The sequence below is a fragment of the Pseudonaja textilis genome, chromosome 2 (assembly GCF_049901715.1).
Source record: "Pseudonaja textilis isolate UNSWEBS1 chromosome 2, rPseTex1.2, whole genome shotgun sequence".
Lineage (NCBI taxonomy): Eukaryota > Metazoa > Chordata > Lepidosauria > Squamata > Elapidae > Pseudonaja > Pseudonaja textilis.
Window position 1 is genome coordinate 29,833,762 of NC_141991.1, and position 25,520 is coordinate 29,859,281.

The window sequence follows — 25,520 nt, forward strand, 5'->3', positions numbered from 1 at the left end:
AATTCCAGCAACTGTTCTTCATATGTTTTAGCCTCCAGTCCCCTAATCATCTTTGTTGCTCTTCTCTGCACTCCTTCTAGAGTCTCACCTTCTTTTTCACATCGTGGCAACCAAAACTAGATGCAGTATTCCAAATGTGGCCTTACCAAGGCATTATAAGAGCTTCAGGTCTGAATGTGTCAAGTGAAGGTCTAGTGATGGCTCAGCTGTGAGTTATCAGTGAGTCTTGTGTTGGGTCTTGTGATAAGGAGATTACATCAGCTCAGAGTCAATGGAGGGTGAACTGCTGATGGGAGGGGTTGTGTGGGTTGGCTGAAGGGGTTCGTAGGCTGATTGTAGGTCCATGTGACTGTTGATGGAATTGATTGTGGAGTGCCAGACTTCAATGAACTCATCAGTGTGGCGGATGCTAGCCAATGGCCAATGATTTTTGTGCTGCTCCAATTGAACTGGTGCTTTTTGGTGTCGGTGTGGGTAGAGATTAAGGATTTGGGATTATGGCGTTTGACTGCCAGCTGGTGTTCGTGGATCCTGGTTTTTGATTGACGTTAAGTTTGTCCAACTCAGAAGCTCGGACAACAAACCTTCACCTTCACCCTGCACCCAAGGTACAGATATTCACCACTATTGCAAAAGATGTTCTATTCAGAGGTGGTATTCATCAGGTTCTGACCAGTTTTGGAGAACTGGTAGTGGAAATTTTGAGTAGTTCAGAGAACCAGCAAATGCCACCTCTGATTGGCCCTGCCCCCATCTATTCTCTGCCCCCTGAGTCCCAGATGATTGGCAGGGTCTTCTTTTGTTGCCCTGCACAGGAGAACGGAGCTGGAAAGTAAGTTGGTGGAGTGGGAAGGGAATGGGATTTTGCAGTAACCTTCCCCTACCACGCCCACCAAGCCACACCCACAGAACCGGTAGTAAAAAAAATTGAATCCCGCCACTGGTTCTATTCTCAACAGAATATGGAACCGGTGGGAAGACTCCAAAGTTCATTTGAGAGATTTAGCAGATTACATCTACGTGTGTTTGCCTAGATTACTGGTAGTCCTCGAATTAAGAATGTAACGGAGCCTGCTTGTAAGTTGCAACTGTCATAAAACAGGTCACCCATATGACCAACCCAATTTTAGGATCTTTTTGCATCAGTTATTAAGTGAATGCCATGGTCATTAAGTGAACTCGCAGGCATTAAGCAAGCCAATGGTTTGCAATGGGCCAGTTTTGCAAAATGATCATACAACATGGTCACATGACCCTGGGATTTGGCAAATGGCCATAAATGTGGGCTGGTTGCCAAGTGCCCACCAGATGACTGGGGGGGGGGGGCTGTGTCAAAACTTTGGTCATAAGTACTCCTGGGGAGGTCCATCATAACTTCAAATGGTTGCTATGCAAGGACTAATTGTACTTATGTGATTATCAGCTTTATACCTGTATAGCGTTTTACAATTAAAAAGACACAGGTAGTCGTTGATGTACAACCACAATTGAGCCCAAAATTTCTGCTGCTAAGTGAGACTTGTTAAATGAGTTTTGCCCCCATTGTACGACCTTTTTTGCCACAGTTGTTAAGTGAATCCCTGCAGCTGTTAAGTTAATAACAGGGTTGTTAAGTGAACCAGGCTTCCCCATTGACTTTGCTTGTCAGAAGGTCGCAAGAGGTGATCTCGCATGACCCTGGGACACTGCAGCCATCATAAACATGAGCCAGATGCCCAGCATCCAAATTTTGATCACGGGATCATGGGGATTCTGCAATGGTCACAAGTGTGAAAAGCTCTCACTTTTTAAAGTGATATTGTAACTTTGAATGGTCACTAAATGAACTGTTATTAAATTGAGGACTAATGATAGATAGATAGATAGATAGATACATAGATAGAAGATAGAGAGATAGATAGATAGTGAGAGAGAGAGAGAGAGAGAGAGAGAGAGAGAGAGAGAGAGAGAGAGAGAGATGGTCTGGTGATCAGTGATAAACTCTACAGATTTAAGGCTTTTTCCTCCTCAGGCAAAGCTGCAAATATAGGCTGCTTTACTTTATATACCCTACCTGTTTTCTTGTCTTTTGTTATGTGTCAGCTATGTGTCAGTTGTGTAAGTCCCTTGAAGAACAGAAGAAACTGCTGTGTTTTTTTTCTGAACAGAAAATTTGTAATAGTTTTAGTAACAGTGTAGTTCTGAGTTTTTGGCCTGTGGTCTCTCGTAACCCCCACCCCCAAATAAATAAATACAGCACTGTTTTTTCCAAAACGTACCATTGCTCTGGATTTGACCATTGGGCTGCTGACTGTTTTCCACACTCTCTTGTCGATCTGAAAGTGTTCCCTGGGAGGACAGACAGCTTGGCACGTCAGGTGGTACAATAGTCTCATCTTGAAAAACAGGAAAAAGAGAGAAAACTAAAGAACCAATGTCACAATGTTAAGAGCGGTGCTGAAATTCAGAAACAGCAGAAACCATGCTGGTTCAGGAATTCTGGGAGCTGAAATCCACAGATCATAAAGTTGGCATAATTATCTAGTCCTGATCTAAACAAATTGGGAATTGTGTAGCAATAGCCCTTAGACTTATGTACCACTTCACAGTGCTTTTACAACCTTTTCTAAGTTGTTTACAGAATCAGCATATTGCCCCCAACAATCTGGGTCTTCATTTTACCCACCTTCGAAGGACGGAAGGCTGAGTCAACCCAGTTCTAGGCACCGTTATATTCCCCAAAATGATATTAAATGATGGCTGGGAATGTCTGGAAGTTACATTAACCAGGAAAGACTCTATAGATTCCAGGAATAAATCAAGCAACGTTCTGAGGGTCTGCCCTAAACATTTAGCCCTGTCAATATAAAGTTAATTGAGATATTCCCACTGCATTCCCATTGAAGAGGGGATGCCACTGATTTGCTCTTAACTTGCTGGCCCAATCATGGCCCATAAAAATCAGCTGATGGGTGAATCATGGTTATATTAAGAAGCAAGGTGTGCATCTCCTTTGGAGTCACACTTCAAGAGCAAAAGCTCTTGCTTGAACTAAAGAACTACAGCTTTATTATATATCACCTAACCAACAATTTAATAAAAAACATGCCTTCTGTTTTGTGGTACTGAGATAGGGCAGTTTCATTTTTAGGTAATACTCTTTCTTGGTTGGCAAGTAGAATGTCTTTGACAAAAGTGAGAGCACAGAGATTAACAAGCAGCAGATAGTAGTAACAAGGCATATATTCAAATCATTGTAATGCTTTTTATGGGAAAAGAGCATCAAAGCAGATGGGTATTTTAACAGCCCTTGAATTTTTGAGCTAGGAAGAAGGCTTTCTACAAAGCAAATTTAGGATAATAGTCAAAACTGCTGGTACATAAAGCTAAGCTTAGGGATCACTTGCAATCACTTGGAAGGATGTGCAATTCTTGGAAGGATGGGTTGGAATAAGTGAAGACAAACCTATGAATTATGCGACTACTTAGCAATTCCACTTGGAACTGCCCACTATCTATGCAGAAGAACAAAGCCAATCTGCTTTTAAAACTTTTAACATTGTGCTCAATGGAGACGAAGCATTAGGAAGGCCATCTGGCCAGTAAACGCTCAGCTCCGCTCAGTCACACCAACTCCACCCCAAATAAAGAGATCAGAAATGGTCATAAAAAGAAGGAAAAAAACCGCAGAGAAGATGAGAAAGTTATTATGATGTAGTGCTCTGGCAATCAAAAACAATATTTTGGACTAACCTGTGTTTGTGACACTGTATTCTTCACTCTTCTTTCTGGTCTGATAGATGATACACACCCAAACCAGAGATGTTAAGACGATGCTACAGACTACAGCAATAGTCATGATTCCAAAAGTGGTTCCATCTTTCCGGCAGCCAAGTGAAGGCAATACGCTCACTTGGCTGTGTGCCCGTTCTGTTCCAACTGTATTTGAGATTTCACATGTGTACTTCCCAGCATCTTCTAACACAACGTTGCGGACAATAAGCAGCTGGTTGCCTGGAGTAAAGTGATGCCTCTCGGTCACAGTCAGAGAATGGTCGCCCTTCAGCCAGTTAATGCGTGGAGGTGGACTTCCAGTCGCTTTGCATTGCAGGACCACGGTTTCACCGACAGACACAACACGGTCCTCCAATGGGTGAACCAAACTTGGAGTCTCTGCAAGATCCCGAAAAGAAATGATACTGTATAAATGACATCATTCCATTTCTGATGACATAGGAAGGACCATTCTGGCACGCAGGGTTCCTTTACTCTTCCATTCTGAACTCCAGGTAGTTCTCACTTCATGACCAGTCACCCAGCAGATTTAGCAGTACTTACAGAGTTCCAGTGGCTAATTCTCCACCACTATCACCCACCCAGCCTCCATCACAAAATCATATTTTGGATGCTTGGCCACCGGCTCCCATTCTATGACCAATCCAGGCATCTGTGCCGTATCCTATCCTTACCCACTTGATTTATTGCTCCTGAGTTTTAAAGTTTGCCTCTTTAAATTTCACCCTCTTAATTTTCAATGTACTTCTCTAGGGCTGGGGTATCAAACTTGCAGCCCACGGGGTCACACATTGGCCAGCCCATGTGTCACACATTGGCCATGTCCACCCCCATTTTAGTGACGGGGAAAAAAGTCGCCACATGTCATGTGACAATGTGACGACACGAGATTGAGACCCCTGCTCTAGGGGATCCTTTTGGAAATATTGTTTTTTTTTTTTCTTTTCTTCAATAAAGGTGACCTACAAACTTTTCTTTGATTCATAAGCATTTCTTACCCAGCACGGTCAGGGTGGCATTGGCTGACACGGAACCTGCAGAGTTCTGAGCGGTGCAGCTGTAAACGCCCATGTCGTCTATCTTCACATCAGTGATGAAAAAGACATCGTCGTCGGGCATGACGTGCATGCGACGCTCTCGAGCTGCAGGGAAGTCTGTCCCGCCATCCTTCTGCCAAGCAATCTGCGGAAGGGGATGCCCACGAGCTGCACATTCCAACCGAGCAGTTGTTCCAGTACGGGCTGCAACGTCGTAGGGAGTTTTGAGGAAAGACGGCAGCACTGTGGAAAATAAAGAGAGCGATTGTACCCTCAAGCTAGTAAAGAATATTTGCTGGGCATCTCGAGCGTAAATAGGGAGTGGTGTGTGGCCTAGAGGTGGAGCTCTTGCCTCACAATCAGGAGGGTGTGAGTTCAATCCTAGGTGGAGGCGGTTGTTTCTCTCTTTGGGCACACTGAGAATATAGCTGCTGAATAAAACTCCGCACTGGTGACAGGAAGGGCATCTGGCCAGTAAACATTCAGCTACATTCAGTTGTCCAGACTCCACCCTGCAAGGGTTTGTAGGGTTGTTAAAAGAGGAGGAGGAGGAGGATCTCAAGTGCAAGTAGGACTCAATCTTTTTTCTTTTCTTTTTTTTTTGCTGAAACATGTTAAGTTCCTCTAACTTGCTGGAGGCATGGTCATGAATTTGGAACAAGCTTTCTTTAGAAAGAAAGAAAGAAAGAAAGAAAGAAAGAAAGAAAGAAAAAGAAGAGAGAAGAGAGAGAGAGAGAGAGAGAGAGAGAGAGAGAGAGAGAGAGAGAGAGAGAGAGAAAGAAAGAAAGAAAGAAAGAAAGAAAGAAAGAAAGAAAGAAAGAAAGAAAGAAAGAAGAAGAAGGAAGGAAGGAAGGAAGGAAGGAAGGAAGGAAGGAAGAAGGAAGGAAGGAGGAGGAGGAGGGAGGGAGGGAGGGAGGGAGGGAGGGAGGAGGGAGGGGGAGGGAGGGAGAAATTTATAGGGATGCAATTTGACCACAGACCTCAACCCCTTCATTCAGTGCAGCTTACAGGTCAGCATTCAGTTCCTATGACATTATTAAATTAAAACATATGACTCCAAAGGAGTTTAAGTCAATTTAAGAAGTGCCGGAGACTAACACTTACATAAAGGCAATGGGAAAAATCCCAATGAGCCAAGCCAATGTTTATAAGACTGATGCATCTTAATTCTCACTACTTACGCAGGAGAATAGTTTTTACACAATGGCAAGCTAATCTTTTGTGCAATAAACTAGAAAGGAGTTATTATTGGTGTTCACAACACTTTGGAGTCATTTCCCTTGTTGTTGCTCTGCTTTAACGCTTTGTTTCTCAATCCTGACAGCTTAAGATGCGTAAAGGTGAAGAAACACTGCTCTAATATTTACATTTAGAAAGAGAAAGGGGCTTGGGTCCTTTTTCTCCATCCTCCAGATGTGGGGGCTTGAATTCTCAGAAACTTAGCAAATCCTAGCTGCAGAAGTCTGGTAGTCAAAGTTCACATACCTGGCTGGAACGTTTTCGAGGTAAAGGAAGCTGCTTCACAGCATTATAATAATAAAAATAAGAAAAGCTCATTTCTATAACGCAGACAATATTCAAGCCACAATTTTCCTCACTCACCATTAACAATAAGCTGCGCCTTTTGAGAATAGGTAGAGCCAAAATGATTGGTAATGATGCACTGGTAGCGTCCCTCGTGGGAAAAAGTGACACGGCGCAAGTGCAGAATGGTAGTGTACTCTATCACCACCCCATCCCTGGCTCGGACGTGGGCAAAGTTCTCCATCTCGGCATGGTGCAGAATCTCATTGTCCTTCTTCCAGGCAAACGTCATCGGAGAGCTGCTACTACTGGCTGCAGAGCAGGTCAGGCGGATGTCTTTGCCCAGGACAGTGATGGTAGTTTCCGGTTCAATGATAATTTTGGGTTTGGGAAAATCGTCTGGAAAAGAAATAAACCATTCCCTCTTTAAAAGGATGCAAGGGGATCCCAAACATGCCAGCAAGCTTCAGTTGACTGCCAATAAGAAAAGCAACCCACTTCAGCTAACCTCCGACAATGAAAATTAAAATACAGTACACCTGCATGCTTTATCTCAATCCCTGTTCTCCATCTCCATTGCATTTCTTATAGAATGTCACTTTCCTGAAAAGGCAAGATGCCACGGACACATCCATTCAGTGTTTCTGGGAAACAATAGCACAGAAAATAGTTACTAACTTCCTTCAGGATGCTGTTTGTTTGTTTGTTTGTTTCTCTGTCTGTCCCTTCAGTTCTGAAACATCCCTCACTTGTCCCCATCCAAATAGCAACCAGACCTGATCCTCTCACCTACAACTGGTCCTTGCTTAACGTCTGATCAAAGTTACAACAGACTAAAAAAAAAAAGATTGGACAATCATTTAGAGCAGGGGTCCCCAACCACTGGGCCCCGGACTGGTACCGGTCCGTGGATCATTTTCTACCGGGCCGCTGGTTTGCTGGGCACCGCCATCTTGTTTCGATGAGAAAGTGCTTCTGGGTGAGCTTTTCCGGTTGGAAAGTGGCGTTTGGGCCCTGAAGGAATCCTCGCGCCTTTGTTTCATCAAAGGGTGGTGGGGCAGCTTCGAACGAAGAGCCGTCCCGATGGCAGAGGAGATTAAGAAAGCACAAAAAAGCACAAAAAAGGTACAAAGAAGGAGTTGAAGGCGGCGGGGAGAAGCGGGGGATGGCTGGCTGGCCAGTCGCTTGGCCCGCCTTGCCTTGTCATGAGTGCTGATGCCGGTACCGGGCCACAGATCATTTTGTGATGCCGGTACCGGGCCGTGGCACAAAAAAGGTTGGGGGCCACTGATTTAGAGGGTTTCCTGCTTGGGGATTAGACTAGCAGACCTCCAAGGTCCCTTCCAACTCTATTATTCTGCTAACTTACTTATGACTCATCCTTGAAATTACAACTTCCACACACATCTGCAGTAATATGATCGTGTTTTAGGCACCAAACAACTGGCTCACATTTATGTCATGTAACTTTTTTGCCAGTTTCCACCGTTTCTTGCTAGTTTTTTTGGCAAAAACCGCCCATTTGGGAGAATGGGTTTGCTCAACAATCATGTGGTTCACTAAATGACCACATGGTTTACAACTGGATGCTTAGCTTAATGACTTGCTTTACAACCGGTGGTAAAAATGGCCATAAAATCAAATCAGGTCACATGGCGACATGTTTAACAACCACCGTGACTTAGGAGTAAAATTCCAGCCACCATTGCAGTTGTTAAGTGAGGATTACTTGCCTTTACAATATTTGCATTGATGTGGCTCCTGCTGCCTGTTCCCCTTCGCATGAAATTAAATTGAGCGGTAATAGACCTTATGAAAAACGCCAGTAGGAAGTTGAAACAGGGGATATAAGTCCTAAGAAACAACTGTGGGATAACTTACAATAAGATAGCCTATCCTAACAAAAAACATATTACAAAAATTTACGATATTAAAATCCTTACCACTTTATCACTAATTCCAAAATATGCAGTAAAAAAATGGTGTGTGTGTGTGTGTGTGTGTGTGTGTGTGTGTGTGCGCGGTATGTATATAAGAGATACACACATGCATCTCTTATATAAAGCCGCAAAGAATGTCAATCCAGTAAGTAGCCAAAAGGGAAAAATATAGCATTTCCCTTCCTTAATTACAGGCTTCCAGACTGCAAGAGGCTCTGTGTAGGGGAAGGGATCCTTCGCTTGGGAAGCCCGCATGTCAAAAATCAAGGCTTTAGTATAAGCTACAAAGCAGGAGTTTTTCAAACACGGCACCTGCCACGGGCAGCCTCGAATGACCATCCACAGAAGACAGGCATTCGTGTTTAAATCTGTGCCTCTGCATTGGCCCAAGAGGTGACAACAATCACTCCTGGTGCAGTTAGACATTTGGGCTTCCAGATCTATCTAGCATGGCTGGCTCAGGAATTCTGGGAGTTGAAGTCCATGGGCCATAAAGCCTCCCCCTCCCCCCACTTAATGTCTGGGAGAAGAGACTGCAACAGGCTGTAATATTGGGGGGGAGGGGGGGAGGATTGGTACAGTGGATAAGCCGGGCACAGCAAGAGGAGGGGTGGGAAATTTATAGTACCCCAAAGCCAAAACATCTGTGCCTCTGAAGAGGGCAGGCAGACAGACAAGCTATCTTCTAGCACATTCCAGGCATGAGAGAAAAGACCACATGACTCAGCTGCTCTGCCACAACCAGTAGCTTTGCTCTGAGTGACAAGAACAGCAGTGAGTCCCTGCCCCTAACCCCTCGCCTCTCTCCAAGAGAGGCAGTACATTGTTGGGGGATGTGACAACTCCACAACTGGCAGTTGTTGCTAGACTGAGTGATTTTCCACGGCCATGTCTATTTGCGGCTGCTAAATTGCCATTTTTAATAAGATGAAGAAGGTGACACGTGTTACATAAATGCAGTTATTTTGGCATGCTGCCTCGGGAATTCTGGGAGTTGAAATCCATGCGTCGTTATGTTCCTGAGGCTGAGAAACATTGCTCAAACCTCATGCAGTACACAAGGGATGCCAAATAGGGCAGATGCATTCATTATTAATATTTGTTGTTTTTTAAAAAATAAAATGTATCCCTCCTCAAAAAAACAAAACAAAAAAAACAAGGTAGGTGATAGAACAACATTGCATTCTTGCAAAACAGGGAAGATATTTTTCAATTCAATTGGGATACTTTAATTGGGATGATTAATTGTGTCTAATTTCTAATGCTTCAATATTCTATCTAATTTCTTGCCTAGGCTTTACCTCATGAATGTACCTTGGGAAGGTTAGAAGTCTATACAAAAAGAAAAGACCTCTCGGATTCTATTATTCTCCATGTAAAACTAAAAAGTCTTTAAAATTTTGCTTTTGCCCCAGGAGATTCCTAGATCCACCCACTTAAGACCTTCACTGCTCGTTCTTAAAAATCGTAACAATCCAAACTCTACATATTTCGCACACTTCCTCAGTCACGCTAATTGAAACCAGTCCCATACACTCTGACAAGTTGAAACTCCATCACCCCAAGAACACCTGCATTAATTGTGGTGTCCAATTTAGAGCTGATGCAAGAAACTTTACCCTCAAAATCCAAAGTAGGCTACTGAATGGGTATCAGATGAGTCTGCCTCATGACTAGATCTGAGCTGCCCACAAAATAAGACGCAAATTATTCACCTATGCTTGTAAGGATTTCATTTTCTCTGCTATTGGCTCTCAAGTACTGGTACCAAAGCACATTTTATGAAGTCAGCTTCCTTTTTCAGATTTCCTGTACTGATGTGATAATTCCTACTTACTCATTGAGAGGAGTTAGCCATGTTTTGAGTACTCAAAGTAGCATAAAACAAACTAAAGGAATGCACAAATAACAAAAGCTGGGAAGAGCCTTCCTTTAATAAGAGCAAATGAAACCATTTTTGTTTTGTGCTGGAAGAAAAGTCAAATAAATCAGAAAAATCAGCAGCTGGAAAAGTCAAATAAATCAAGAAAAATCAACCAAGCTGGAGCCCAAATTAAAATGAATCAAAGCAGGATATGCTATTCAGAAAGGGTTATTGCTTTCTCATCCAAACTCTAACCCCTTCTATCATCAAATTTCCATGACCACCAAATGAGTCTCCAAGCTCATTTGGGATCACTGCCCCCGATCGATGTTGTGAATATGATTTACAGTTCTTGTCGATGGTGAAGGCAGACCACAAAAGGAGATGCTACACTCCACTGCACATGAAATAATAAGCTGACCACAAAATACATAGTCATTCCTGTGTCAGGGCTACCCTCCAAAGCAACCTCAAAATTACCATGCAGCAGCTAAGACTCACCACATACAAAACTTTCTGGGACCACTTCAAGAATATTTTTGCCCTTTAATGATTCTGGATGGGCACAGGTGGCTTCCACAAACAGCTGTTGTTTTTTCTTGGTTAACCAAAGTGGCAACCACTTGAGCTGACAATCACAGAGGAAGCTCTCGCTGTTGATACGGCTAGGAGAAAGCAAAGAAAACAACAAAAAGAATAAAATGTTTTCACAAAACTTGCAACAGAAGTATTAAAAACATTCATAAGACAAGTGTGTGAAGACGATCTGCGTTAGTTCTTATATGAATGTCAGCCTTAGATCGAATTATTCAACACTGTGCCTCCACGTCAGTCCAACACATAGAATAGAATAGAATAGAATAGAATAGAATAGAATGGAATGGAATGGAATGGAATGGAATGGAATGGAATGGAATGGAATGGAATGGAATGGAATAGGAATAGGAATAGGAATAGGAATAGGAATAGGAATAAGAATAAGAATAGGAATAGGAATAGATTTTTAAGAACCATAGAATGCACAAAGAAGGCCTTGCTCCATCATACAGCTTTCCAAACTGATTCCTTTAACCATCTGAATCCAAACAGATTCATACAAGTCTGTAAATGGAGGGGGAGGAATTTTAATTTTACTTGGAAAAGGACCCTATAAAGATATAGGGCACAATTTAAGCAGACCATGGTCACATCCTACGGGTGCTAATTTCATTCTTTAAAACAGTGTTTAAGTGTATATTCTGCAGTAGATTACATCTGGATAACCCCAATCTAATAGGCATGTAATAACACTTGTAAAAGGGAGAAGTTCAAAATTTAAAGATGGAAAAATTACCCAAAACATGTTTGAAATTCAGAATATAAGAAAACTAGTTTAGCGATAACCACATATATATTTAATCCAGCATTTTCCTTTCTACAACAGCTATCAGAATTATTTGGGAAGCTCTCAAGCACAGCATAAAGTATTGTGTATTGTGACATATAATTTTGACTTTTGCTGCATAGCAGCTGATATGTATTAGCATGACAATTAGCTTTTGAGAAATTCCCTAATTCAGTCATTACTAAACATATTCTTCTTTAAGCTTTTGATTTATACTTAAAACCTAGTTTAGTCTAGATTTATACTTAAAAACCCCTTTGATTTATACTTAAAACCTAGGTCATCAATTCCTTTTGAGGTAGATCATCCAAATTACTTTGTATATTTCTAAATGACTGTCCCAATACCTGAAGTGAAAATGAATACGCCCTTTAAATCTACAAATATGTTATTTCATAACCATGGGTTTGCCACATGAATAAACCCTATGTTTAAATAAAATAAAGTTTAAGTGATTTGTGGTTGATTTTGGACAGAGCCATATAGAGGTCTCCCCCCCTTTCCCCCCCCTTCAACAATAAACTTGTAACTTTAGCTTCTGGACATCTGTATAGGCCACACACTATTTTAAAGAGAGGGAAAGTACAGAATATACAGTATATCACAAAAGCGAATGTGACAAACAAGATTTTGTTGACATAGCTGAAGTGACAAATCTACTAACCCATTTATAATTCTGAGCTTCACTGTTTCGTTGCAGACATCTCATTATCCAACTAGGTAACATCATCAGTGCATTACCAGTTGGGTAATGAAACGTCCATAAGAAGACAACTAATTTCAGAGAGCACCAAGAACCCAAGTTCATTGCCGAGTTACAAATCTTCTCTTCTGCTGATACCATTTGTAATTCTCCCCTTCTTAAATGGGTTCAAGGATCAAATTCAAAGACAGCTTACTACTGAAATTTCATCATACAGATATAAAAGGGGGGGAATGAGAAGGGCAGGTATTTCACTATATGATCTACATGACTAGAGGACGGGAGTTTGGACTTCCTGAGTGCAATGGAAAAAGGCAGAGCTGCAGCCCAATGAAATCAACCACAAGGAAGATCTAATTTCACTAGTTATGGAATTTTACTATCTGACATCTGCTCTCTTGCAAAAATAGCTTGTAAGAAGAAGAGTGCGGGGAACAATGGAATTATTGATAATATGGAAAAGAGCTATTGGAGGGAGGAGTTGCCGGAGGAAATGTCACAAAAACGGACCAAAATATACAGCAAATATTTATTAGGATTCATTCCTTACAGTTCTTTCAGGTTTTTCAGCTTTGCAAAGGCATCCTCTTGAATAGACCGTATGGCGTTATTCCCAAGGTTCCTATAGAAAGTAAGCATTTATTTTAATTTATAGACGTATATAGAAGAGCAACTCTGTCGGTGTAGTTTCTTTTAATACGGCACTTTATGATTTTCCACTTACTCATAGTATCTCTGATCCTAGTAAATAGAGGAGGTGCAGAATTAGGGCTCGAATGCATTTACACATCATACTAACTTTATCAGGACATGACATAGTGAACCTCTCACCTGTCCACTTTCCCTTCCCATCCAATTTCTATTATTTTTTTGTTTTACTGAATCCTAATGGTGATTAATAAAAAAAAGGTGATTTTATTTATCTTATTATACAGGTAGTCCTCCCTTAAAGATTGCGCTGTCAAAATTACAATGGCACTGGAAAAGTAACTTTACCACTGGTTCTTGCATTTACGATCATTGCAGCATCCTATGGTCACGGGATTGAGATTTGGGGTTTTTGCAGCCTTTATAACTGTGGTCACATGATCACATTTATGCACTTCACAGCCAGTTTATGAATAGCAGAGTCAGTGGAGAAGCTGGCAGAAAAATCACAATCACATTATGTCTTGTTTAATGACCACAGGAGATTGCTTAAGGACTCTGTTGAGGTTATATAATATCTCACTAACAACCACATTATAGTTCCTATTGTGATTGTTAAGCATGGACTACCTGTATTTTTGTTTTTTGCTAGCCAGTTAAGATAGCAATAGCACTTAGACTTATATACCACTTTACAGTGCTTTACAGCCATCTCTAAGTGGTTTACAGAGTCAGCCTATTTCCCCCAACAAACTGGGTTCTCATTTTATCGATCTCAGAAGGATGAGTCAATCTTGAGACTGGTGAGAATCGAACCACTGAACTGCTGGCAGCCAGCAGTCAGCAGAAATAACCTGCAGTACTGCATTCAAACCACTTATAAGATACAGGTTAACTTCATATTATGCCTTGGAGATAAGTTTTTCAGGGCAAAACTAAAATGGAATTTGCTGCAGCTTATTGTTTTGGTTTAATGTTATATATGAACTGGCCCATGAGTAGTAGTATACCCATTATTATTATTATTATTATTATTATTATTATTATTATTGTTGTTGTTGTTGTTATTAATTATTTTAGTAGCTTAAGGTGGATTTTTAAAAAAATAGGATATCTGCACACATAACTCAGTTCCAATTGCTTGGTAAATTTGCCAGCATTTTAAATACCACCGTTTTTAGCTTTTCATCTGGCCAATTGGTGAAAAACTGAACTTGAAGCAAAGAACACGTAGTATTTTAAACTTTACCCCCCAACCCTTTTCCAAAGGAATCCCACTCCTCCTTTGCAATAAGATTTGGGCAAGATAGAAAGAACAGAGAGAAGAGAATTTCAGAACTTCAGCCAACTACGCCGGGGGAAAAACAGCAAAAACCAACTCCAAAATCTACTTCATAGAAACACACATTGCAATTAAAATGTCTTTAATTGGCTGGTCCCCAAGTAAAGTAGACATTTGCACATGAGTAAAAACAGCAAGGATGTGTAAAAACAGCAGACATTTTAAAACAGGATCCAATCCTTGCAGAAGGATTATCCATGCCCAGGGGAGATTTTTGCACCGACAAAGTAAGAGAGTGGCAGGATGGGGTGAGGGTGGGGGGGGGGTAAAGGGGTTTCAATGCCAACTCTCTAATTCACTGTCCAGCCTGCCCTCTCTGTTCAAAAAAAGTTAGGTAAAAAGTAGTAAAGTTAGATAAAAAAGTATCTTTTACAGTGGTATTCTTCCTCTTTGGATTTTGAGAGTGTTTTAAAAATTAGCAAGTACAAAAAACGAGCAATGCAAACAACCCTCAAACAGAATAACCCCAGGGGTCTTTAGGACTCTTAATATCATACACTTATTTTCCACCAAATGCTGTCCTTAATGCCAGCAGAGGGAGTCAAAGCGAGGACTATGGGAGTAGAACTGATCTTGATCAAAGTTGCCATCTCCATGGGTGGGAATATTCAAGGAGACAGGAGATGTAAATCCTCTGATATTCAGCTAGCTTTCCTGCCACTCTAGCCTAATTTATTGTAAATATATTCAGGCAATGGCATAGAAGAGCCATTAAAGTTGCAAGGGTTGTTTTTTTTCCACCCTGTTAGCAAAGATAACGTGAGATATTTTGACCCCAACTTTTTTGTAGATATGCTCAGTGCCAAATTTGATGTGCCTTCAAATTTTGGGGACAGGATAATAATTTCTCAGGAAGGTTTAGATTTTTGTGAATAAAAAAGAGCTGTTCCAATATAGATTTAAAACACACACACACACACACACACACACACACACACACACCATGTAACCGGTCATGTGTTCTACAAATTTCTTCCTAGCAGGGGTTAAAAAAAAGAAAGAAAGAAGCAGAGCCAAAGTTGGAACTGACTTATAATGAGAAGGAAGCAGCTGGCTCTCAGGAAGGGAGCTTCTCAGCTTACAAAGATGCTATTAAATTGCTTGCAGGCCGTTGCAGCAGCCATTCCTGGCAAGCCCACCCAGCCCCTCCCTCCTCTCCCAACCTGCAAAGCCTTGTGGGTTACTCACAGGTGTTCCAGGGCCTCCAAGCCGGAGAACGCCTCCTTGGCCACAGACTTGATCTTGTTTCCAAACAGAGTCCTGCAGTTGCCAAACACCCAGCAAGCCAGATAAGCAGCAGCCAGAGGAGGAGGAGGAGGAGGGAAGGGGAGGGAGAGAAAGAGGGGAAGAAAAAGACCCCAATTAGTGAGCATCTATCTGATGAACCATTTCCATATAAGGCGCTGGAAATACAATCTGCCAAGATTAAAGAAGCATATTCTCTCCCTTTCCCTGAAATTAAATACCTTTATCTTTATTAGAGCTTAATAGTGATGATAGCTTTATCCAGGACACTCTGTGTTGGGTTAAGAAATACAAGTTTCTCTGTACAGGGGGGGGAAGGCCACTCAGGATGTGAGCTGACTTTGGCTTATCAGCCCAAATACCATTGAAACAAGACACTGGATTCACCACCGGACAGTTGACCCATGATCTTTTCACAGTTGGTCATAAGCGGTTTTCAAAACAGACCACAACGTTCCAAACTTTTTTCAAGTTTCAAACTATAGATCAGGAGTGTCAAACTCAAGTCGTCACAGCGGCGTCTCATGACGTATTGGGACTCCGCCCTTTACTAAACCAGGCATCAGCGTGGCCAATATGTGATGCATCTGGTCCGCGGGCCATCAGTTTGACAGACCTGCTATAGATGGACCTTCTCCAGATCCTACTTTGATGCCTTCCTATCAGCTCTACTGGCAGGAAGATTTTGTAGGATTCCTCATTTATAGAAACTTTGCCAGCATGGATCCAGACAGGTAGACACTCTTAACTTTTCTATGATGCCCCAAGATATGCTCTGATGGCCCAATCATTTCCAAATACGAGGGCCATACAGATAAATTTTATATTTATTATTTTAAGGGATGCTAATAATCCCACACTCACATATCAGAAGGCCAAAGATCTTCAAATTATTCAACTGTGCAAAACTTTTGTTGTTTTATTGTCCTATTATTTTTTCCAACAATAAATTGCTATGTTAAATCACTTCCCTTTTTACTGTATTCGTTTGTTGAAAAGACTATAATAAAGACATTTGATTTGGGAGTTTTCATGCTATGTTTGAGGAGAGGATAGAGAATTTTTGGAAGAACATGTTACCCCCACCATAGCAAGTTTAGTCAATGGTTTTCAAAGTTCAGGGACAAAATACCTTTGTCTTGGGCAGAACTCTCTTTCTCCCTCAGAGATTTATTAAAGGAAAAACGTCAAAATTTTATTTTCTAGTGCTACTTTACCTCATAGATTCTCTTCTAGCTTGCTAGCAAAAGCCTGACAAAAGCATTTCAAGGTCTTTTTATTCCAAACATTTCATATAGAATTTAGAAATTCTCTTCTAATTATACAAAAATAACATTAATCTGATCATGGACTCAAAGTACACTGAAATATATTTTTTCCAGTGAATGTCTATGAAGTTGCTTACCAACAGAACCTATAAGCAAACCAGGATGGGGAATTAGGTTTTTTTTAAGATGATTGTTTTTCTTAGCAAAAAAAAATATGGCAGTTTCCTTCTGATAGCCAAGGTGACTAAAAGTCTTCGTATGGCACACTATAACATGTGGCTTTAGCTTTGTTGTCCTCTAACTTACTCTTTGCAACTTCTGGGAAAGAAATGGAAGACTTAAGATGGCTCCACAAAAAGCAGAGTGAACAACCACAGCAGAATGAACAGCCACCAAGGAGACTAGCTCTTTGAAATTCCTCTCTGGATAAGGAGATGGCTTGAGATCGGCCACAAGTGCTCTAGACAGTTGCTACTCACAAGGGGGCTGCAAAATAGTGAGCTTAGAGCTTTGACAGATGAAAGAATAGTCATCTTTTTGCTCAAACTGGTTAGCGCCTTTGAGGGGATACCATGTTCAGATATTTATTTTTTAATCACTTTTGGAAATTGTATCTTAATTATATTTTAGCTATTAGGAACTTTTGAATTGACAAGTGTAGGAACTTAAACAGATTTTGGGGGGTGGGGGGGACAAACAAGCAAAAAGATGGACTTAATGGACTTAATTAGGACTGAAATGATGTTTTATGGATTAGTTTACCAATAAAAGATGAGATATGGAAAGAAGTTTGTTGCATAAGAGTAAGTGGTATTGTGACTAAAATGCTTATACTTTTTGTAATGAAGCAGCAAATTGTTTTCTTATATATTTCTTTTCTTTTTCTTTACTATATTATTTTCTCTTTCTGTTCTGTTCCTTTCTTTTTTGCACCTTCTATTTTTTATTCTTCCAGTTTCCTTTAGTTTATAACAATAGGTAATAATTAGTACTATTTTCAATAAGTTCCTTACACTTTGCAGTACATATTAAGTAGCGTACTTTTAAAACAAAGGCAATGCAAGTCAATTTTAGCATACCCTTTGGCTCTGCCTTCCTTACAGAGAAATTGCCGTAGGGCAATATTCCAATATTCTGGTCCTGAAATCAAATCTGATAGATACTTGATTCCTACAATCCAAGAAATGTTTGAACACTTTCCTAATTCTGCTGGCGCCCCATAGCTGGAGCTAAATTAGCCCTGCAGAGCTTGGTTTGGGATAATATTGATAGTATTATTCTGTTACTTATCTGATTTCTAACATTTTCCTTTCTTCTTTTTTAAAAATGCAGTATAGCCCATCCTGAATCCTGATGACAGGAGAGATTAAACTTCTGTCACAAATTAATTCAGGAGGATACGGTATGGGGACTTTTGGAATGCATCTTTAATTTCAGGTTTTTGTTAATACTTCTGTAACTCTCTCCCCTGAATAAAGACATGAATCAAATACAATTAGAACATAGGAAGAAGGTCAGAGAAACTGTTCAACTTGCAAATCTATATTCAATGTGGCATGATTGTCCATAGATTTTGAGAAAGGCCTTCCATCAAACTGTACTCTTTGATGTCTATTTGGCTAGCTCTGTCATAAAGAAATCTAGGTTATGCATATTCTGCACTTTTCTTGACAAATTTTAAAAAAGAATGAAAAGCATTAAAATATTATAAAGGCATTTTAAAAATAAATAGATAAATATCTTGACCAAATTCTAAAATTAGGAAACTATGTGTCTAAATGTGAAATCTTTATGAGGAAAAAGCTATATTCAAGATCCTGCTACTGTGAGATTAACCTAATATCAATGCATACATTTCTTAGGAGTAGTTATGTTTCTATGAGAACCAAGAAAATTTTAGGAAAAGTTACTCAGTGCAAAGTCTACAAATAATAGCCTTTAGCACAGGGGTGTCAAACTCATGTTGTCATGGCAGCATTACATAATGTATCGGGATTTTTCCCCTCTGCTAAACTGGGCATGGGTGTGGCCAGCATATGACCCATCCGGCCTGCGGGCTGGAGTTTAAAACTTTTTTTAAAAAAAAGTTAAGTAGGATTGAGTCTGGTTAGTATTTGTACCGGAGACTTGTAGGATAGACTGAGGAAAACAACAGATCCTTGTAGTCACCAGACATCAAGCTTAACATAAGATAATCTTTACTTGAAACAAGATAGGCTTATCTAGACAATATATGTACAAAATGGGAATGCTACTTTCAAATACCTATCATGAGTGTGAGACTAGATTTATACTACAGGTAGTCCTCGACAATAGTGGGATTCAAATTTTTTTTACTACCGATTCTGTGGCCGTGGCTTGTTGGGCGTGGCAGGAGAGGGATACTGTAAAATCTCCAGTCAGGGGTGGTATTTTCTGGTTCTCTGAACTATTCAAAATTTCCGCTACCGGTTCTCCAGAACTGGTCAGAACCTGCTGAATACCACCTCTGGTCCTCGACTTACAATAGTTTGTTTAGAGGACCATTCAAAATTACAATGGTACTGAAAAAAATAACTTATGACCATGTTACACACTTGCGACTGTTGCAGCATTCTCATGGTCACGTGATCAAAATTCAGACCCGTGGCAACTGACTCACATTTATAACAATTGCAGTGTCCTGGGGTCATATGATCACCTTCTGACAAGCAAAGTCAATGGGAAAACCAGGTCTACTTAACAACCATGTTGCAAGCTTAATAACGGCCATGATTAACAACTGGAGTATGAAAGGTCGTAAAACAGAGCAAAATTCATTTAACAAATGTTTCACTTAACAAGGGAAAGTCTGGGCCCAATTGAGGTCGTAAGTCGAGGACTATCTGTATATTGAGGGATGGAAACATTTGGCATGTAATCTGTAAGAAAAGCAAAACATTATTTCAGTGCTTTATATCAATAGCTTTGATGGGTGGCTATTTTTAGCAAGAAGATACCATATGCTTTCTTCGGCAATTCCCAATAGTTGAGAATGACTAATGATATAAAAGAATGGAGCCTAACTGAAGAAGCAAGCTATCCCAAGTAAATCAGATTTGCTTAGCTGAATGTTGCTTTTCAATATAATCAAGAAGCAGCAGCAATCAGGTAAAAAAGAAATTACAAAACAAGTTTATACAATCTGTTTTCTGTGACAGATGCATCATATGTAATCTAATTTTAAATTCTTACACACATGAATGTGTGTCTCAAGAAAGTAAAACAAAAAAAAAATATTCTCCAAAAAAATGCAGTAGTGAGAAGAAAGTAAGTTATTCAGGATTTGAATATTTGAAGACTTCACAAAGATGCTTGGGGCCTCTGACCGGTTTTTATAGATCAGGTTTAGACTATTCTTTGTGTTCCACCATTGAGATATATAATTAGGTCATGTCTGCACTTCAAATTTTAAAAATTGATTTAATTGCCTTGGTTTTTCCTCAATAAAACTCTGGGGATTGAATCTATCTGAGAAAGCCAAATTTCTGACAAATTTTTGAGTTTCAGCATTTGTTTGAGCATTTCCAGGAGGTCTTTCAGAGGAGGTTTTTCCATTATGGATGGAAAAGAGGATCGACACACTATCCCCACATAGTTTAGCTGCAAACAGCCAAACACAACCAGCAGTTAATTAAAGGCTACCTCAAACTTAAAAGATGGGGAAAAGGTTCAACACCAGTGGTGGTATTCGACCAGTTCTGCCCGGTTCTGGAGAGCCGGTAGCGGCGATGAGCAGTGGAGACCGAACCGGTTCTCTTCGCTGCTCTGTGTTTGGCCCATCTGCCCACCCGGGCTTCCATACTCACTTTTATGGCCAGAATTCAAAGCGCAGCTGCTTTGCACGGCGCAGAATAGCGCTGCGCGGCAGCTGCTGCAGCGACCAGCATCATGCAGGCTTGCAGGAGGCAAGTTAGAACGCCTCTGTGCCTGCGCAAAGTGCGTGTTTGGCGCACGCGTGCACGCAAAGTGTACATGCACGCAAAGCACAGCCACCAAGCCATGCCCACCGAACCGGTGGCAACTTTATTTGAATACTGCCACTGTTCAACACTAATCACAATGGAGAAATACTTGATGATGGAGTACAGAGATAGCTAGCTTGATCACAGAAAAGGTAATAACTACATGAATGGCTGATTTTTATATAGATTGTTTTGCAAGAAACATGGAAAAATACGAACATATGACTTGTGGTTTTGATTATTAGAAAAAAATAGATGGGAAAAAGTGAGCTTTTTAAAATCACAGAGGTAATTTTGTAATCATACATAAATTTTCTCTAGAGGAAAACAGAAGATTCGATTTCTTTTCATTCTTTCTTACTGTACTTTTTGGGGTTTTTTCTTCTATTTTGTATTGGTAAAAATACATTGCATTGCTTTCAGATAATTATTTTCCATATACCTGGTTTGTTTTCCCAAACCCACACTTGGGTTTACTTCTTGGCTACTCATTAGCATCTTCTCTGTTGCCTTTCCATTAAAAAAAATGTTTTCCTTGATACACTTTTACTTTTATTTCACTATTATTGGTAAGCTGCTTAGTTAGGTTTTTTTTCTTTTTAAATTGATCAGCGTATAAAGTGGATGAAATAAAAGTATATAAAAGGTGCACAGAGCATAGAATACATGGCATCTCTGTCCTTTTTTAACTAATTGCAGGGATGTTATGAAGAAAAACATCCAAAGCTTCCTGACAAGGCCATGTTTATTTTATTTTTTTGACCCAAAAAGAATGGAACTAAAATCAGCCCCATGGACACCTTTTCCCTTCTCAAAATTGCAAAGAAGTACAAGGTCTAAAAAATTAGGACTATTTCTAGACATCAGTTTTTCTCAGTGTAATGTTTGCTCTTCTGAGGCAATGTTTTAATTTAAGCTTGCTCTCTCCTCCTCTCCTCAGTGGAAAATGGTATCTATAATTCAGAGAAGGCTGACGTCTTTGCTTGTCCCTTTCTCTCCTGTTAACACCTCCACTATGATGAACAAGGTGCTTGAGCACTCACTGCAATCTCCTTTCAGTAGCTTGTCCACACAGATCAAAAGAGGAACAGCTCTTAAAACTGTCTCCAAAACACTGGAGTAATTATTAATTCATGTGGAGATTTCCTCTTAAGTGTCTCTCTCTCTCCCTCCTTCCTCTACCTATGTGTCTTTTATGTTAATAGAGTAAAATGCTTCACTCTGACAGTTTAAATACAGTACCCAGCATATATAAGTTTATTTTGATTATTTTTCAAACAAAAGATGTTATTCGTTTATATTAAAAACGACCACCCAAAAAACTGGTTGATGTATAGGGTTTTTTTTGAAGTACATACTGGAAAAAACAGATGGCATAAGACAAGCACTATCATACAGGAAGATTCCAGAATAGGTGAAAGCTGTTCTATAAGGACAAGTCAAGAGATACGTTAGTCTATTCAAGAGAGGGTAGACTATCAATTTCCCAGATACAGCCAGCTGTCCAGGAGCCAATTGTCCATGGAGCCAATCTACAGGTGCAGAGCTTTTACTGCAGAGTACCTATCTACTTCTTTTAGAAACTTAATAGAATCCCAGATAAAAGACATTCATTCCATCCCTACTAGCACTGATGATGTTACCTAGTTTGGTAATGAAATGTCTGCAAGAAAACAACCAAGGTCAGAGAACAAGGAGAAGCACATTCCTCCTTTTTCCCTTACCTGACTTTGCCCACATTACTGTCTACACTTAAGTATGAATGACTTTCTCTCCTCTGCTCCAACGAAGCACATGTGTGTGAGAGTATGTAAAACCATAGTCACTAGCTCGTTCCTGCTGATGTTGTTTTTTTGCCAATTCTACAGCTCACCCACCAACTTCACTCTGGAAGGCAAGTTCTTGAAAGGAGAAATCTGCTCTCTGTCCCTCTGCAGAAGCCACACACACAGAATTAAGGAACCCGATCACACTAAGTTACTAAGTTCTGATTTTTGTTGGGAGTGGCCCTTTCCTAGTTAGCTATCTAGTATGCCAATTACAGGGCATGGTGCCTTAAACAGACATAATGCTAAACGTGGGGGCATCAAGTGAGAACCACACTCTCCTTCACGCATCTGTAATCATGTGAGGCCTAATATCTGAACAAAGCTAAGCTTTTAGTCAATTTCACAGTATGCCATGTAATGGTCTCCTGCAGACATATCAAAGGATTAAGGGAAGCAGGAATCCTCTACAGCTTTTCAATTAAAGTATGAGTAATCATCACTCACACATTTGGACACTCGGTGGATTTGAAAACAGAAATTCCTCTTCCATGTTTTTGTCAATTTTCCAAGGTTAGATATTTATTTCAAATTACTTTTTAGTGTTTTCCTGGACAACTATGGCTCATAGTTTTGGGGCTTAAAATTGAATTAAATCACTATGCTATAGTGGAAATCATTATCTCTTTTACAGAACAAAATCTTTACTTCATTGATGCTACGAATTCATATCTTTCTGCATTAAAAAGGGTGTAAAAGAATATCATTGTTTTTAATTTTTATTGTGTGGTTTTACTATGTTTGTAGAATGGTTTCTCTTAACTGACAACATCTTCCAGCTTTCGCTCTCTTTACAGAGTCAGCATATTGCCCCCAACAATTTGGGTCCTCCTTCTACCGACCTCGGAAGGATGGGAGGCAAAAGCTGACTGCATTTTCTGTTTAAAAGACCACCATCTGAACACAATGCAAAGAAAAATCAAATGTATGCCTCACTGTCATTGGAAGGCACAAAGTAAGCAATTTATCAAGAATAGAGAGCAAAACAAATTTATCATTTGAGGTTCATAAAATAAGGTGCCTCTCTTTTATTCTTGAAAAAAAAAAACCCTCTTTAGATATACAAACTAAGGAAAAAAAAGTATAGTCAAAGTTTGAATTATGGCCAAGTGAGTTTCTAAGGCATGTAGTTAGTTAGCAATAAAAAATATTTGACCTGCACATGATAGAAATTCAACAGATGTTCCACTTTCTCCCATCCCACTCCTAATATACACAGAGATATAGGAAGTTGTTTGGAAAAAACAACTTTTGTTTTCTAGAAGCAAAACTTATCCGATACTCACAGCATGCTTAGGTTTTCCAGGCCCGTAAATGCTCCACTGGTGTCTTCTATTGTCCCTGAAATCTCGTTATGATCCAGATTCCTAGGGAGAGGATGACAAAAGAAAGATTGCAATCAATTTCCCAGTTTGTGAGCCCAGAATTCAAAGAGGCTCACAAAGGCCAACCTTTAGGAAACCTTCCTCAAAGACACTGCCTTTTGTTCCTGTAGCATAAAACTGTCATCTGACGTATTTGTAGAAAAACAGTAGTAATTTACTCTAGTTGACTAGATCAACTGTTTTCTTTCAAAGAAAACTCCTACAAATTGTGCTTCTGCTACCTGTTTCTCTTCAACTAAAGTTAGGCCTTTACTTCGTCTGGTGTTCAGAAACCGCAAGAAAAAACTTATTTTACATCCCGCCTCCAGAGGTTTCTTGGAATTGGGCGGTCTTAATAAATCCAATAAAAATCAATAACTAGAAATAAGCCCAGAGGTGCTTTTATTTTAAAAGCAACTGGGCTTTCTGATTTTTCTTTAAGATGTTTCTCTTCTCATCCAAAAAGCTTCTTCAGTTCAGCTTCTTCAGAACTGAAAAAGCTTCTTAGATGAGAAGCGAAATATCTTTAAAAAATAATCAGAAAGTCTAGCAGTCTTTAAAATAAAAGGACCTTTGAGACAACCACAACCTACATGAATGAGAATCTTCATAGACAACTAGAAGTAAGGATGAGAATGTACAAATAAATACAAATACAGTCATTATGGTTTTACGGGTGTTGAGTCACAGCAGGGGTGTTCCTGGGCTTTAGGGCATAGCTCAGTTGGTAATATAAATGTGGCTACAAAAAGCTCCTCTTCCCTCCCACCCACCCACTACTGAAATCAAAAGAGTGGGGCCTGGGTAATGAAGGCAATAAAGCAATCAGGAGAGAAAAATGGGATCCAGAGGTAGATGGCAAAGCATTTGAAGTCCAGAGATTGAGCTGCACCAATTATGATAACAATGCCATTTCTATGTTTATGTTTTGCATGGAGTCAGTTTGCTCTTTATTCCAGAGTAAGCTCCTTGTTTCCCTCCATTTCTCTTTTTTGCAAAGAGAAATCAATCTCTGAAGGATTGGGAATCGGCACATGATCGTCCTGCTGTATGTGAGATGAACTGAAAGGACTTTGGGGGAATTTATGGTGGGGTGAGATTTCTCCAGCACCCTTTTTTTTAAAAAAAAAAAAAGTTAGTTGACCTTTGCATTGCATTTTGTATAAAAGGAGAAAGAGAGTTTACTGCTTCTTCTAAAAGAACATCCTTTTGTGAGAAACATGCTTTCTCATAAATGATTTTTTTTAAAGAATCCAATGTATAGGGGATCCAGTATTCCAATTCAGTTTTCTCTGCATTCACTTTGCTTTTCTCACAGCCTCTGTTGCCAATTTCCTATTCTTTCTGGCTGGCTGGCCCTGAAAGCATACTGCCTTGTTAATCATTCTGCTGTGAGGTCTCTAGGACTGACCTCCATTTGAATAGCTTCTCATTTCAGCAGTTTCACACCCACCAAAGGCTTGTCAACAATAGATCGTAATTAAAGCATGCCCAGCTCTTTTTCACCAGGTGCAGGGGCTGATGGGCCTTCCTCTTGATTCAATTAGAACTTGCGCTCCCCACCCTCTTTCCTCTCTGTGTACTGGACACAAAAGGAGACCGAGAATTAGCTGCAATC

The 25,520-nt window shown here is 40.1% G+C and overlaps 1 protein-coding gene across 3 annotated transcripts in view; it reads right to left on the bottom strand.

Annotated features, from left to right (window-relative positions):
- LRIG1 (leucine rich repeats and immunoglobulin like domains 1) overlaps positions 1-25,520 on the bottom strand; it is a 138,334-nt gene that overhangs the window by 8,578 nt on the left and 104,236 nt on the right. For all 3 annotated transcript variants that reach the window (XM_026722066.2, XM_026722059.2, XM_087923630.1), the window contains exons 9-16: positions 23,825-23,905; positions 15,405-15,476; positions 12,777-12,848; positions 10,641-10,804; positions 6,414-6,734; positions 4,773-5,054; positions 3,733-4,152; positions 2,259-2,375 (exon numbers count right to left, since the gene is read on the bottom strand). In XM_026722066.2, the coding sequence (XP_026577851.1) occupies positions 2,259-2,375; positions 3,733-4,152; positions 4,773-5,054; positions 6,414-6,734; positions 10,641-10,804; positions 12,777-12,848; positions 15,405-15,476; positions 23,825-23,905 (1,529 nt within the window). The remainder of the gene's footprint in view (positions 1-2,258; positions 2,376-3,732; positions 4,153-4,772; positions 5,055-6,413; positions 6,735-10,640; positions 10,805-12,776; positions 12,849-15,404; positions 15,477-23,824; positions 23,906-25,520) is intronic.